The sequence below is a fragment of the Otolemur garnettii genome, unplaced genomic scaffold (genome assembly GCF_000181295.1).
Source record: "Otolemur garnettii isolate 467f Iridium unplaced genomic scaffold, OtoGar3 scaffold00001, whole genome shotgun sequence".
Taxonomy (NCBI): domain Eukaryota; kingdom Metazoa; phylum Chordata; class Mammalia; order Primates; family Galagidae; genus Otolemur; species Otolemur garnettii.
In genome coordinates, this window is record NW_003852396.1 from 52,835,997 (window position 1) to 52,850,103 (window position 14,107).

Consider the following 14,107-nt stretch of genomic DNA (forward strand, 5'->3'; position numbering starts at 1 on the left):
GGTTCCAGTAGGTGGGAAACCTGCAGCCATCATAGAATTCTGCCTATCAAAATATTTTAGCGAAGTTCTTTATGTGTGTTTTAAAAGATATATTTTCAAATAATTGTTTTCATATACTCTTAAATATTTAATGAGCATGTGTTTCATAAAAAATAATAAGAAACATAATAAAGTGCTGGGTAACTTTGATTCTAGTGGTTCTGGAAGAGTGTCTGTGTGTGTGCCATACGTGTATGTGTTACTGCAGGCCAAAGTTACAAATCACCTGACTAAATTTTTAAAAAATTAAATAAACTTCCTTTGCTGGCCCTTAGTTCACACCTAAGGGGATTTTCCTTTGGCCTTGACATTGCAGTTTTCCTGGTGGCAGGGTTGACAGATTCCCCAGATGAACAACAGAGCCTCAGCCTTGCGAGCAGATGGGAAGTCATTCACAGAAGCCCATGTGAACATCTTACACTTTTGGCACAATTAGCAAAGGCCGTGTGGGGCAACTTGTTGTTATAAATTCACTGAGGTAACTCAGATTGTAAGAAAATGAACATACCGATTTTGAATTTTCCTATCACTTTGAAGAGCTGTAGTCTATGTACACATGTAAATAACAATCTAGTTGAAGAAGATTCATTATTCTTAATTATTTTCAAATATATATGTGACCTATGATAACATACATCATGAAAAAGCATATAAAGTTAAAACAATGAAAATAAAATTAAAGCAGCTGAAGTAATTAAATGTTTCCTGTGTGTGTCTAAAGCAAGCTTCCTCAAACTACGGCCTGCGGGCCACATGCAGCCTGCCTAGGACATTTATCCGGCCCGCCGGGTGTTTTTGCCACCGCTGCCCATCCTGATTAGCAGCCAACTTGTCCTGAGGCCCACAGTCTGGCCCTCCAACGGTCTGAGGGACAGTGAACTGGCCCACAGTTTATAAAGTTTGAGGCCCCCTGGTCTAAAGTATCAAATACACTAAGCATATTGAATTTGTGTTAATTCTTAGAGAAATTGTTGGTGACATACCAATATCTCTGTTTTCGCACAATGATTTGAAAAAGTAATAAACCATGCAATAAAACTTCCCATGATTATCAGTAAGTGAACAAACTAGGACTGGGACCCAGATGGTTAATCCAAAGCCTGCACTGTCCCTCTGCCACTGAGTGGGACCTGACAATACCCAACATCATCACCCTCTATCAGTCCCTGAAATGCTCTATTATATCTTCTTGTTTATGTATTTTTTTTTTCCTCACAACTGTAAAATCCATTGAAAAACAAAGACTTTGTCTTTTTCCATGGCCTTTTTGGAGCAAGTCAGTGCCGGGCTCATAATAGAAACTCAATAAATGTGTGTGACATGAATGATTAAAGTAGAAAGCCATTTTTGAAGCTGATTTTGGCTCTTAGTCTTCAAGAAGTTTAAGGATAACAAAGGTAACTCATTATACTGCCTGGATTTCATTTATGTGGGCATAAAGGGAAAAATAAAAGTCCATTTTCTCTGGCAAACGTTATCCCAACAGTTTTTCTATGAAATTCTCTATACTACTAACACTCTTGGCTATAGTTGCAACGTGTGCCTGTTCTTTTCTCAGTGACCTTATGGAAAATTTTTCTCTGACACTATAATATAGATTTTATAAATGAGGAGGCTTTATTTTAAGAATTGCATTATGTTGTTTCCAAGGCAACTTTCCTAGAAGTAGACCCATTAGCATTCTATATTAAGTGATCCCCAGTGTAACTCCAAGCTCATGTTTTATTGGATAAATCTTTGGATACAAATGCAATTTTCTATAACCTTAAAACCTCTACTTTCTGAATTTTTTTCTTCCCAAAGCAAAACATCACTTATTACTTGAGGTAATTATAACTTTTCATATTTGGGTAACAACGAAGCAGTAACAGTATATATTTTTGCAGCCAGTCTCATCAGCACACTTTTCTCATTGCTACGTGTACAAATTACATACCTGCTGCTTCTCCAATGTAAAGGGTTATCATGTCACATTCAACTGATCACAATTTCTGATTTTTACCATTAACAGCAATAATAGGAGAAAGAAAAATTTTTACTATTTGTTAATATCTATGTTGAATAATTCTGTATGTACTTTTTAAATTTTACCCTCAAAATAATTCTATAAAAAGATCCAGTACAGGGTGAGGGGTAGGGAAAGGTGGGAGATGGTAGAGGGGAGATGGGAGGGGGATGGGAGGTCACGGAGTATGGCATAACTCTTGGGGACAGGACACAATTATAAGAGGGACTTTGCCTAACACATGTAATCAGTATAACCTAATTCTTTCTACCCTCAGTGAATTCCAAACAATAAAAAAAAGAAAATTCAAAAAAAGTTCTATGAAGACATAGGATCATTTTATAGATAAATAAATTAAAGCTCAGAGAAAGATAACTTGGTCAGGATCTCCGCTGAATAATTATCAAAGCTGAAACTTGAACCAAAGTCTACTTTATTCCAAATAACTTTTAAGTAACAAGTAAAACTTTCTTTATACTATGATTTTGCAAGTGAGTCAAATTCTTCTTGCTTTCCTTAAATTCCAGCAGTTCTCTGCAATTTTTTGACATTCTGGGTCATATTTCCAACAGAGTAAGAAAACTCTATGATAAACCTACCTTTTGTATTCTCACCAAAAGAATTCCTGTTTCTACAATGGCTATCAATTTAATAAGATGATTATTAAGGCACAATACATACACGATATACTTATGTGACCTTATCTCCCTTGCTACCCTGAGGAACACTAAGAATTTTATGAATTCCTTCTTGTAAAATTTAAACAATGCCTATACATACGGAAACTGTAATTTGAAAGATAGTGTTCATTATTGGATCAAAGTATCAAAAAATGTACAGTGGTCTTCCAACCATGCAACATTTTTTTAATGTTGAAATGTAATAAGTTTTCATTGTTCATATGATCAAAGCCTTGTCTCAAATAGTTTGCTCTGCTACCTTAGCGAAATAATGTACTCCATTGCAAATCCTGTATTATCTTACCCATGGCAATGATCTTGAGCAGGGAGTTTAAGGTCAAATCAAATCAGAACATGTTTATGTTATATCTCATTCTTTGAGATATATAATGCATTTGTGTCTTATAAAGAAGCAAATCTTAAATTTCACATGTGCATTAGAATGGCTGGTATGCTGAGTGAAAAGGCAAAGCCCAGATTGTAAGGACAGAATGCCCTACAGTACTTTTTTAAAGTCTCCTCAAGTAATTATGTGAACACATCATTTAACATAAAAACTTAAAGATATTGTATATTAAAGTCCCCGGGGAGAATGACAGTAAATCTACAGTGTGATGTAGGAATAGTTTTTCCCCAAATTTTTATAACATGTGAACTCCACTCTTTCCCAATGGCTGTTGGGAAGTCCTAAATGACGCAGCTTGCTTTCTTGGTATACCATTTTTTTTGAGTCATGTAGTTATCTTAGTTAATTTTCTAAAGTCTGAATGCAAGTAGAATTGAAACAGAAGCCAGTTAGTTCATTATAGCATAAGCAGAATGATTATAATTTTTCCAGGGAAATGTAAGTTTCCAGTTCTAACTCAAACTCATATAAGAAAAATACTCTCCTCTCTTAGGTAGTATAGAAAATTCCTCTATACATCTGCTTAAAAGTATGTGGAATAAAGTGGTTGAGGTTTCAACTATTCATGTATTTCCTGATCCTTATAGTCTCAGTTTTCCTTTATACTGTAGACTTATTTAGAGGAAACAATTGTGTGTTAAAATTTTGTGGGCCCACATCATATATACCTAAATCTCTTCATACAAAGAAACAGCCATGTCTTAAAATTCCAAAGTATTTAACTATTTTCATGACCTATGCGTATTTTTATTCATTCATTATTTACTTAGAGAATTTTTTTTATTAAATCATAAAGAGGTAGATCATGTATACATTAATGCATTTAAGGGGTATGATGTGCTGATTTCAGATATAATTTGGAATGCTTACATTGAACTGGTTAATATATACCTCACCTCATTTACTTAATTATTGTGTTAAGACATTTATACTCTATACTTAATAGACATGTACCCTTGCAATATGCACCATAGGTGTGATTCCACCATTCACCTGCCTTCCATCTGACCTCTCCCCTCCCTTTCCATCCACCCTCTTTCATCCTGGGCCATAGTTGTGATCTATTCTTCATATGAAGGTGTGAGTGATTATAAATTGGTTTCATAATAGTACTGAATACATTGGATAATTTTTCCTCCATTCTTGAGATTCTTTACTAAGTAGGATATGTTGCAGCTCCATCCATATAAATGAAAGAGGTGAAGTCTCCATCTTTTTCAAGGCTGCATAATATTCCATGGTGTATAGACCACAATTTATTAATCCATTCATGGGTTGATGAGCACTTAGGCTTCTTCTCTGATTTGGCTGTTATGAATTGAGCTGCCATGAACAATCTGGTGCAAATATCTTTTTTATAAAGTGATTTTTGGTCTTTTGGGTATACACCTAGTAGAGGAATTCCAGGATCCAATGGCAGGTCTACCTTTAGGTCCCTGAGTATTCTCCATATACTTCTTTCCAAAAAGGACATATTAACTTGCATTCCCATCAGCAGTGCAGAAGTGTTCCCTTTTCTCCACATCCATGCCAAGATCTATAGTTTTGGAATTTTGTCATGTGAGCTACTTTTACTGGAGTTATGATGATATCTCAAAGTGGTTTTGATTTGCATTTTAGACTGCTCTCTTAGTGCAGCCAGCCGTGCATCAGTATCATACTTAGAGATTATATATAAATAACTTACTATCTAGTAGGCGTCTAGCTTTGAGCTGGGTGTGATAAATGCAGCCCCTTTCTTGAAGGAACTCATCATTTGTAGAGGAGCAAGACACGCTTATGCATACAAAAGAGATGTTAAATGCTAAAGGTGTTATAAACATAGTACCTTAGAATAGGGCAGTGTGACTGAGATGTCTAGTGGTGGAAGGCATAGGATATGGAGGAAATGCATATCCGGTTTTCAGGGTCTCACAGTGAAGAAAGACTTTCATGAAGGTGGGTAGAGTATCTGTAGGCAAGCAAGGATAAAGAAAGAAACAGTGTCTGTTTCATCAAGAGCTGTATGTTGTGAAAGTAGGGTATATGTAAAAATAATATCCTTTACATCTGAATTGGAATACTTATACTCTATACATCCTCTTTAGTTATTTCCTACACAGAATCTTAAACGTTTGAGGGCAGCTTACATCTCCAACTGCCGGTTGACTTCAGGAAGAGTCATTTGACTTGTTGAACTTCAGAATGAGCCTGTTATCTATCCACGTGCCATTACTGAAGTCTCAGGCTCTGTTTTACACATGGAAATGATCACAAGAAATCACATGTGCACACACACACACAAATGCAAACTCTTACACTATATATATTGCCATTAATTAAAAAGGGTGTTTAAATAAATAAGAAACACAGGGAGAGAATAGGAAAAAGAGGCAGTAAGGAAAGAAGAAGGGAGGAATGGATTGGAGGAGAAGGGACATGCAACATATTAGACTTGGTCGAGTGGAAATGAAGTCCAGCTGGAAGGCTTTTTGTTTTTACTGCCAGGGAGACTTGATCGTCTTCAAATCTGGTAAGACTAGTAAGATGAAATTTTCTGTTAGTAAATTTAAGATCTTTATTCCAGAAATATTATCTTTTTTTTAAGATTTTGAGGTTTTTTTTTTTTTTTTTGCTGGACAGAATGTTATTTAAATTGCTTTCTGGCTTACAATATTGATGGACCTGCAGGTGCTCAGATCATTGACATATTCGAATCTTAGAGTCTAGAGGCAGCAAAATATGGTAGTTTTATAGTCCTTTATTCCATTTTTAACATTTGACACCGAAAGAAATTTCTATTGGAATTGCACCTCTTTGTAGTAGCTGATTGGCATAAATGCCGCTGAGATCCCCAAACCAACCATGAATGTTTGATTTCTCCTTGGGATTCCACTTTTATTGTGATGATTTTGACCCTAGCTAGCCCTGTCAGCATGTATCCAAGAGATGGAATCTTCTCAATGGGGAGAATTCAAAGGAGTTTTAAAATTTCCTTTCTTTGTTTAATCTCATTGACTTGTTTCCAACTGCTGCTTTTTTAGGAGGGCAGAAGCTGTTCTGTGAAGCACAAAGAGAGTCCTCCAAGTAATGCCACTGCAGAATCAGACGTTCTCCCACAGGTATTTTGTTTATTTTATTTTTGTTATGGCAGAAAACTCTCCTTGTATCCATTGTGGCAATGCTTTTCTCCCTTGCTCCAACTGCAGCAGGATGCTGTATTGGCTCATACAATCCATTCCTCCACCTGGTACCCTTGAACTTCTCCATGGCTGCTCTGCCTTCTACTAAGCTTTTGGTTTGCTCTGTGAGTCCCTGAGAAGGTCAAGAGTGAGGGGAGCCCTCCATCTCCTCCTCACTGCATCCCTCTCCCCAGAACCAGGAAACAAAACAAAAATAAACAAAGATCAAAAAACAGGCATGTATTTCTTCTGTGTCCAGGGACATTAAAGATTTGGGGAGCATAAGGGAGTGGGAAAAAGTACATTGTCACCCACAGAAAGTAAAAAACAAGGGCAAGTGAAGAGATTGATTCTGAATTTTTGTTTGTCCTAGTTTTATTTGACCAAATCTATTATATTATACTGATTTTTAAAGCTTTTAAATTTTTTTTTCAGCTAATACAATACTTAAATTTGTTGATCAGATCAATCAGAGTTGAATGGTTTGCCAAATTTTCTCGAAATAATATTTGGAATATCTTTCTACTTGTGTGTAAAACATTTTTGTTCTTTCATGTGGTAGAAGTATTAACATCTTTACATTAGCTCCATTTTTATCTGACGTTAGTTGTATGTAACATAATTTTGAGAGACATGAATTTTTATTACTATTCTGTTAGAATGTTTTATTTTTGATCTTAAATATATACTTATTTTGGCTCTCCTAATTGTCTTTTCTGTATTATTTGACAGAAATTGCAAATGCCTCCTTGTTCTGAATGTGAGATGAAAAAAGTCCCAGAAAAACAACTGAACAACTTTGAAGGAATGGCAAATAGAGAAGAAAAAATTCTGTAAATATTAAGAAACTGTGTTAAAAAAACATCAAGTTGCTATTGTCTTCATACTCTTTTTAGACCACAGGCTTGATGGAAATACTACATTTCTAAAGCATGTAACTTTTTCACAATTTTATGTAACTTTATAAATTAGTCTACAAATTTTCCAGAAGATTCCAGGCTAATTATGATCCTTCAGCAATAACCTAATTGAAATGAATTTCCACAGTCATAAATATTTCCTTGTTGTTAGTGAGTTGCCCCATATAAATTGGTTTGTTTTGAGATCAAATGCAATATGCCACTTAATTCTCTTGGGTTCTTTGGAATATCTGTTACTACTGTGATGGAGTTGTTGAAAGCAACTGTGGAATGCTAAAGTATTCTGGGCTTTTTTGCATTCTTAGAACACAAATTACAACCATATCATCAAGATCTTGGTCCACATTAGCCAAATGGAGTCTTTCTCCTCAATGTTGGAGTTTGTGCCAACATAAATGAAACTTTTATTTGGCAGTGTTTATTACTATTGATATTATTTTGAACTAATAATAATTATTTTGTCTAAATAATAGCAAGATGATTCTGGCAAGGATTTGTTCAATATATTTGTCGTGATGCAGACAAAATATTTGAATTAATGACTAAATTTCTGGTACAATGGATTACATTTGGGGGAATTTTATAGATTCAGTACCTATGTATGTCTACTGGAATTACTCCAAATTAGGAATGAAGTCGTTTCAAATGTTTGGCATGATTTTTATGAAGTCGAATAGTGTAATGTGAGGTGGGAGAAGTGTTCTACAATATACAAATATGCAAGCAGACAATATATATTTCAAAGGGGATATTTGGTGAAAGTAAAATAGCCATGTTGATACAATGACCTAGATTCATATTTTTTGATAATCAGTGGGCTTGTTAAACTTTGAAGTTGGGGGTTTTGTGTAGGAATATTACTATCAAAATTAATACACTTGTGAATAATCTGAATATAGCTCATAAGCAAGGTAAATTGATATGTCAATAATTGATAGCATTGATAGAGCATCAAATTAACAGACTCAAATTAGTAAGTTAACTGATGCAGTTAGGGTGTTTGCACTGAATATGTTCATTACCGCTGTTAGACCCGTTTGCCAATGTGGAAAGCACATAAAACCTTTGGTTATACGGAATGGATATGAGCGCAGTATAGCCAAAAAAGAGTTGACAAAAAATATATTCAATGAAATCTGTAATCAGTAGATAAATTCCATGATGTAGTGGTACACCTTTATTCACAATGACATACTCAAAGAAATTTAATGATTTGGAAAATTGGAAACTATCATTAGCTTTAAAATTACTTTCAGAATAGTTCTGAGTCATTTGCTAATGCAGACGGTCCCCAGTTTAACAATGGTATGAGTTATGATTTTTCTATATTAGAGTGGTGTAAGATCATCACAATGTCTATGTACTTCACATTTTGAATTTTGATCTTTCGTCTGGCTACTGATGTGCAGTACATAAGATATTAAACACTTTATTATAAAAATGACTTTGTATTAGGAGATTTGCCCACATATAGGCTAATGGATGTGTTCTGAGCATGTTTAAAGTAGGCTAGTCTAAGCTTGATGTTTGGCATGTTAGGTGTATCCAATACATTTTTGACTTAAAATATTTTCAGTTATGGGTGAGTATGTAGGGAACCTCATGGTCAGTGGAGGATCATCTGTATTTTTCATATAAAAAACTACCTAATAAATAAAGAGAATTAGTTTTATAGCTGATCCATAGAATTTTTAAATGAAGTGATCAAGTTAAATTAAAAGATCAAGATAAGAATTTTCTGGAGACTCTTTCCCAACTCTAAAACATCATTTAATTCTATGGGATGGAATATTACTATTTGCCTAGTTTTTGTTCCTTATAATTTTACTACCATACCGAAGAGTCCTAAATATCTCCATAGTACATGAAAGGAAAATAAATCATTAAGTTTTAATCTTAGGTTTACTCTCCAATTCCCAGGCTGGGCCTCAACTTCCTTTCTAGGCCCTATGTATCAATTTCAGATTTTACCTTAACCACACATCTTGAGACATTTTTAGTAGCCAAAAAAAAAAAAAAAAAAGTAGAACACAACTGATATTTTTTGAAATTTTTATGAGTAATAATGTGTTGTAAATTAGACATTGGCATAATTTTAAATATATTAGAATAGTTTAATTTTTGGTTCATTTTCTTGATGTTCTAATTCTTATTCTAGTATTTAACAATATAATCAGTTGATTTTATTAAATCCTGGTATGATTAAGTAGGATTTGCCAACATAATGTATTGTTTTCCTTTAAACCTAAATAGCATTCTGCATTCTGCAGAGATTACTATGGCCTATCCGTGCTATTATTTGTTCCAAACAAACAAAAATAATTTGTAGCGGGAGATCTTTATAAATATATATTTTTAAATATTCTGGGAGTTCCTTTTAATAGTTAAGTATGCGATTCTATTTTTTTTTTTTTTGGTATGCTCTAAGACTTTAACGAATGCATTTTATTTCTCTCACTTATTTAATTGCTTCACAATAAGACCAGAGTGGTTTTAAATGTTTTACTTATATCCGTGGCTTTTGTCGTTAGGTAGCTGCCATTTTATATTGTTTCTTTTAATTAACAGGTGTATAGGTAGATGCTTTTGAGAAATTAACAATAAGAGCCCACCATCCCCAAGGGGAATAATCTTTACCCTAAAGGTTGACTTTGGATTTATAATTTTATTATACACATGTAATGAGAACAGAAGAGATTACCTATGTTTTGAAGAATATGACGATTCCTATAAATAAAATAACTTTCTAGAGGAATAACTTGTTTTAATATAAGTGTTCCCAGAACTAATAAACATGTTGTTTATCTCTAGTTATTTGAAAATACTAATCAATGCTATGTATGTTTTTTCTAATTTAGGAATTTGCATTTGGTTCTGTGTTTACTTCTCCATGCATTAACTATGTAAACTGAACCACTTCCTGAAATGTATAATATCTAAATCACAGCTGACTGTGTTTATCCAATGCCAAAATGCTCAGAAGAAAAATGAACAATTCAGCCCCTTGTCTTGGATGTGGCTTTCCTGTGTAATCTCAGATATCTGAACACTGAAAACACTAAGTGGCTTTTTTTTTTCATTATTTCTGCAAATGTTTAGCATCCCAGTGCTGTTTCATATGTCATTTTGTTTGACAAATATGCTCAGTTACAAGTCTAAGACAGTGTTTGATGGAGACATTCACTGTTTTAGATAGACGATGTGGATAACTGAAGTAAAAGAATATTTGTGAAGTTTGCTATAATGAAATATTTTATTTTTGTAGTTCCGGTATTGTTAGCACTAATTACAGCACAGAATGAAATAATCATTGGCGGTGTAAAGTAGGTTGAACTGGCCAGAGCTAGAGAATAATGAAAACACACACCTGATTACTTAAGGGACATTTTATTAGTCATGTGTATAGTCTTAGTTTTTCCCAAATGATGTCTTCTGGATTATGTTGTAATATTAACACTCAAGCGATGGAGAATAAAAAGTGCTGGAAGATGGGCTATTTTTGTTCAATAAAGGTTTGTTACTAAGACTGCAATGTATATTATCCTATATAAGCTTGTTGAAAGAAACAGATATCAACATTAAAAATAGTACTTGCTCTGTGTGTCTCAGGATCTAAGAACTTCTAAAAAAAATGTCATCCTTGAAGATTCATCCAATATCTTCTTGCCAGTATCCCTAAAATCTTTTATTTTATTTACAATGTGCTTTGTTTAATTAAATATACTTTCCTGATGGCAAGGTTTCCTTTTTCTCAATTTAAATTTGTATTTTTAATGGTTGAATAATTAGTGTGTATATTTAAATGGTACAATGTGTGTACACACACACACACGCATGTGTGCGTTTTGTGGAATGATTGTATCAGGCAAATTATTATATCCAGCACTTCAAAACTTAATCTCAAGTGCATGAAACCAGCTGCCTCATGGAAGATGCTCAAATATTTATTGAACAAATTAATTTAGGACCTGAAGTAACAAGAAGGTGAGCACAGGAAGCTGCAAGGGAGCATATTATGTTGTGGCATGATAAGATGCAATCTTTTAGAAAAAGAAAATAGATACTATGCTTCGTTTGCACTTTTGTTTTGATTTGTCCTTAGACTGCCTTTACTTTGCCTTTTTTCTTTGAATGCTTCATCTGTGGGCCTGTGGCTATGACTTTAAACAGAGGTTATAGGACACCCCTCGGAGAATAATGAAATGCAGACCAATGTAATAGACATACTTCATGTGGGCTTCATAAGTCTTTAATTTGCATCCCACTTTAACACACAGAGACTTGTACAAGCCCCTTAAATTCTTCTAGTCCTTTTTTCCTAAACTCTCTCGAGTCTTAAGCAATTGGCCTGAAATCAGAGATTTCCTTTTTTTTTTTTTTTTTGTGGTGACCTAGCCCTTTAGAACAAAACAAACAAAACGACAACAACAACAAAACCCATGTTGGGCTGCTGAGGAGGTTAATGAACACCCAGAGGATGAGTGGGTGTTCCCTAATCTTCTAATAAAGTATTTATTCTTTGATATCATTTATGTGTTGGGCTTATGTAAGCTGAATAAACGTATCATGCAGAAAAGGAATCCAAGTTTAAACTGATTTGAAAATCATAGAACAAACTGTTCTCTGCAAACTCTTCTTCCCATTTGTTCATTCAGTAAGCCAGTCAGCCATCTGATAAATATTCTTTGAGACTGTGAAACACGCCCGCCATTCTACTCGTTGTTGAAGATAGGAATGTAAGCAAAAATAGTAATAGTGAATGAATACTCATACATTTCCTATGTAACATTTACTGTTTACTTCATTTTAAAAGTTATTCATTAAATGTCCTCAAGTTTCTTTGAAATAGATATTACAGTTATATTAATATCACAGATAAAAAAAACTGAGGTAGAAAAATATTAATGAAATTACAATGATCACATACCTAGTATGAGGAAGAGGTGAGATATGTCCCTGGAAATAAGTTGCTGGAATCCATGTGCTCACCTCCTGTGCCATACACATTTCCTGTGAAATCTGAGGCCCTGCCCTAATGAAACTTGGAGTTTAGAGAAAGAGACAGCCATGGATGAAGGCAGCACAAAGAACTCTGCATGACAGGTTCAAGGAAAAACATGGGGTCTCTTTACAGTACACTCCAGGGTAGGGGGATATCTCACTATACTTTGTCTTTGTAAAGGTAAGGAATTCTTTAAGCTGAGACTACTTAAAGTATAATACTTTATATGGATGTCCAGAAATGACAAAAATAAAATTTGATAGTAGATATCAGCTATAACACTTAAGAGTGAATACTTGAATTCAAATAACTAGAGAGTTGTGCATTAGGACTTTGAAAAAAAAAATGAAAGCATTCTGTGAGGGAATCATTGTTGCTTCCTATTCTTTGCAAAGTATGATGTCTGGGTCTATTACCATGTTTCCCCGAAAACAAGACCTACTCAAAAAATAAACCCTAGCAGGATCTCTATGCATTTGTCAAATATAAGCCCTGCCCAGAAGTAAGACCTAATGATGCCCGTAGCTATGCAGATACGCTGCATAGTCACACTATACATTTCGGCACGGAGCGGTAAGGAAGACTGGAATACCTTTTATCTGCCACAGCTCCTTTCTTCAAGCCATTTGCACTTGCCCTGGTGTGTGTGTGCATGTGCGCATGTGGTAACTGCGGTCACAGGCATCCTATTGGGCACATGTGAGAATGGCTAGTGGAAAGAAGTTCATGCATCACTAGTGCCGGCCCCACCAACAAGGTTGGCTCCCCTTGTCCGGTTCCAGAAGATGACTTAACTGTATTTGAATAAATGTAGATTGTTATATTATATTTAATAAAAATAAGACATCCCCTGAAAATAAGCCCTAGTGTGTCTTCTTGAGAAAAAATAAATATAAGACAGTGTCTTATTTTGGGGGAAACACGGTAGGAGTAGAGGACACTGAAATGAAATGTAAGTTTCTTTCACAGCACTTTATTCCTTGGGCTTAAAGTTGCCACTCTCTCCCCCACCCCTCTCCCTCCCTCCTCCCTGCTCAGCTCCTGCTCTCTCTCTTTCTCTCTTCCTCCCACAGTCCCCCCCCACCGCCAAATCCAAGCATTTAATACTGAAATTATTGACTAAAGCCAAATTGAGGAAGATACTTGTCAAATTAGCAGCATACTTAAACATAAGAAAGTGGTGCTTTCTCCCACTGCAAATTTAAAGTTGACTCCTTCAGACTTCTTTAAAATTGCTTCCAAATCTTAAAAATTGTTTTGGCTAGAAATCTCCAAATACTGCTCTTCACGCCTTTCCCAGGTATAACTTCTTGATTCTGTAAATCATGAGCGTCCACTTGGGAGCGTGTGAACCTTATAACAATCATATTATTCTTGTGAGTACAAAATGCTGCTGACATTTTCCCATAGAAGCCCTAAGAATGACTTAGCCCAGGGGATTCTGACAGTGAAACAGAAGCAACAGGTGATGCAAGGGAAAGTTTAACTTCATCAGTTTAATCTGAAAACAATCCTACTGAAGTAGCTACGGTATAAATGGAAGTATTACATTTACTAGATGTTTCCAGTCATTTGTTAAACATTGATTCTGTAGCTACTTTAATGACTGTTAGCCCAGTTAATATTTACAAGCTTGAAAAGGTGTACCATAATAAACACTCTCCGAATCAATAAAACTAATAATCAGCTATATGTTAAAAAATAAACTATAATCAGCTAGATGTTTAAAAATGACTCACAGTCAGGGTCTGGGACAGCTGATGGCAGTGATGGTGACTGGTACTGTTGGTCCCCGCACACATTAGCCCCTCCAAATTTGCCCATTTGGGGGCCACAACTTTCATATTAACTTTGCAAAAGGAAAGCTATTTTGCAACAGCTCTCTCCACTAGAT

General features: G+C 34.8%; 1 protein-coding gene across 1 annotated transcript in view; it reads left to right on the forward strand.

Moving 5' to 3' along the window:
- Nucleotides 1-7,392, forward strand: part of LUZP2 (leucine zipper protein 2) — a 453,962-nt gene extending 446,570 nt beyond the window's left edge. The window contains exons 9-10 of the mRNA XM_012801823.2: nucleotides 6,154-6,231; nucleotides 7,024-7,392. Of these exons, the coding sequence (XP_012657277.1) occupies nucleotides 6,154-6,231; nucleotides 7,024-7,128 (183 nt within the window). The 3' untranslated portion in view covers nucleotides 7,129-7,392. The remainder of the gene's footprint in view (nucleotides 1-6,153; nucleotides 6,232-7,023) is intronic.
- Nucleotides 7,393-14,107: the final 6,715 nt, after the last annotated feature.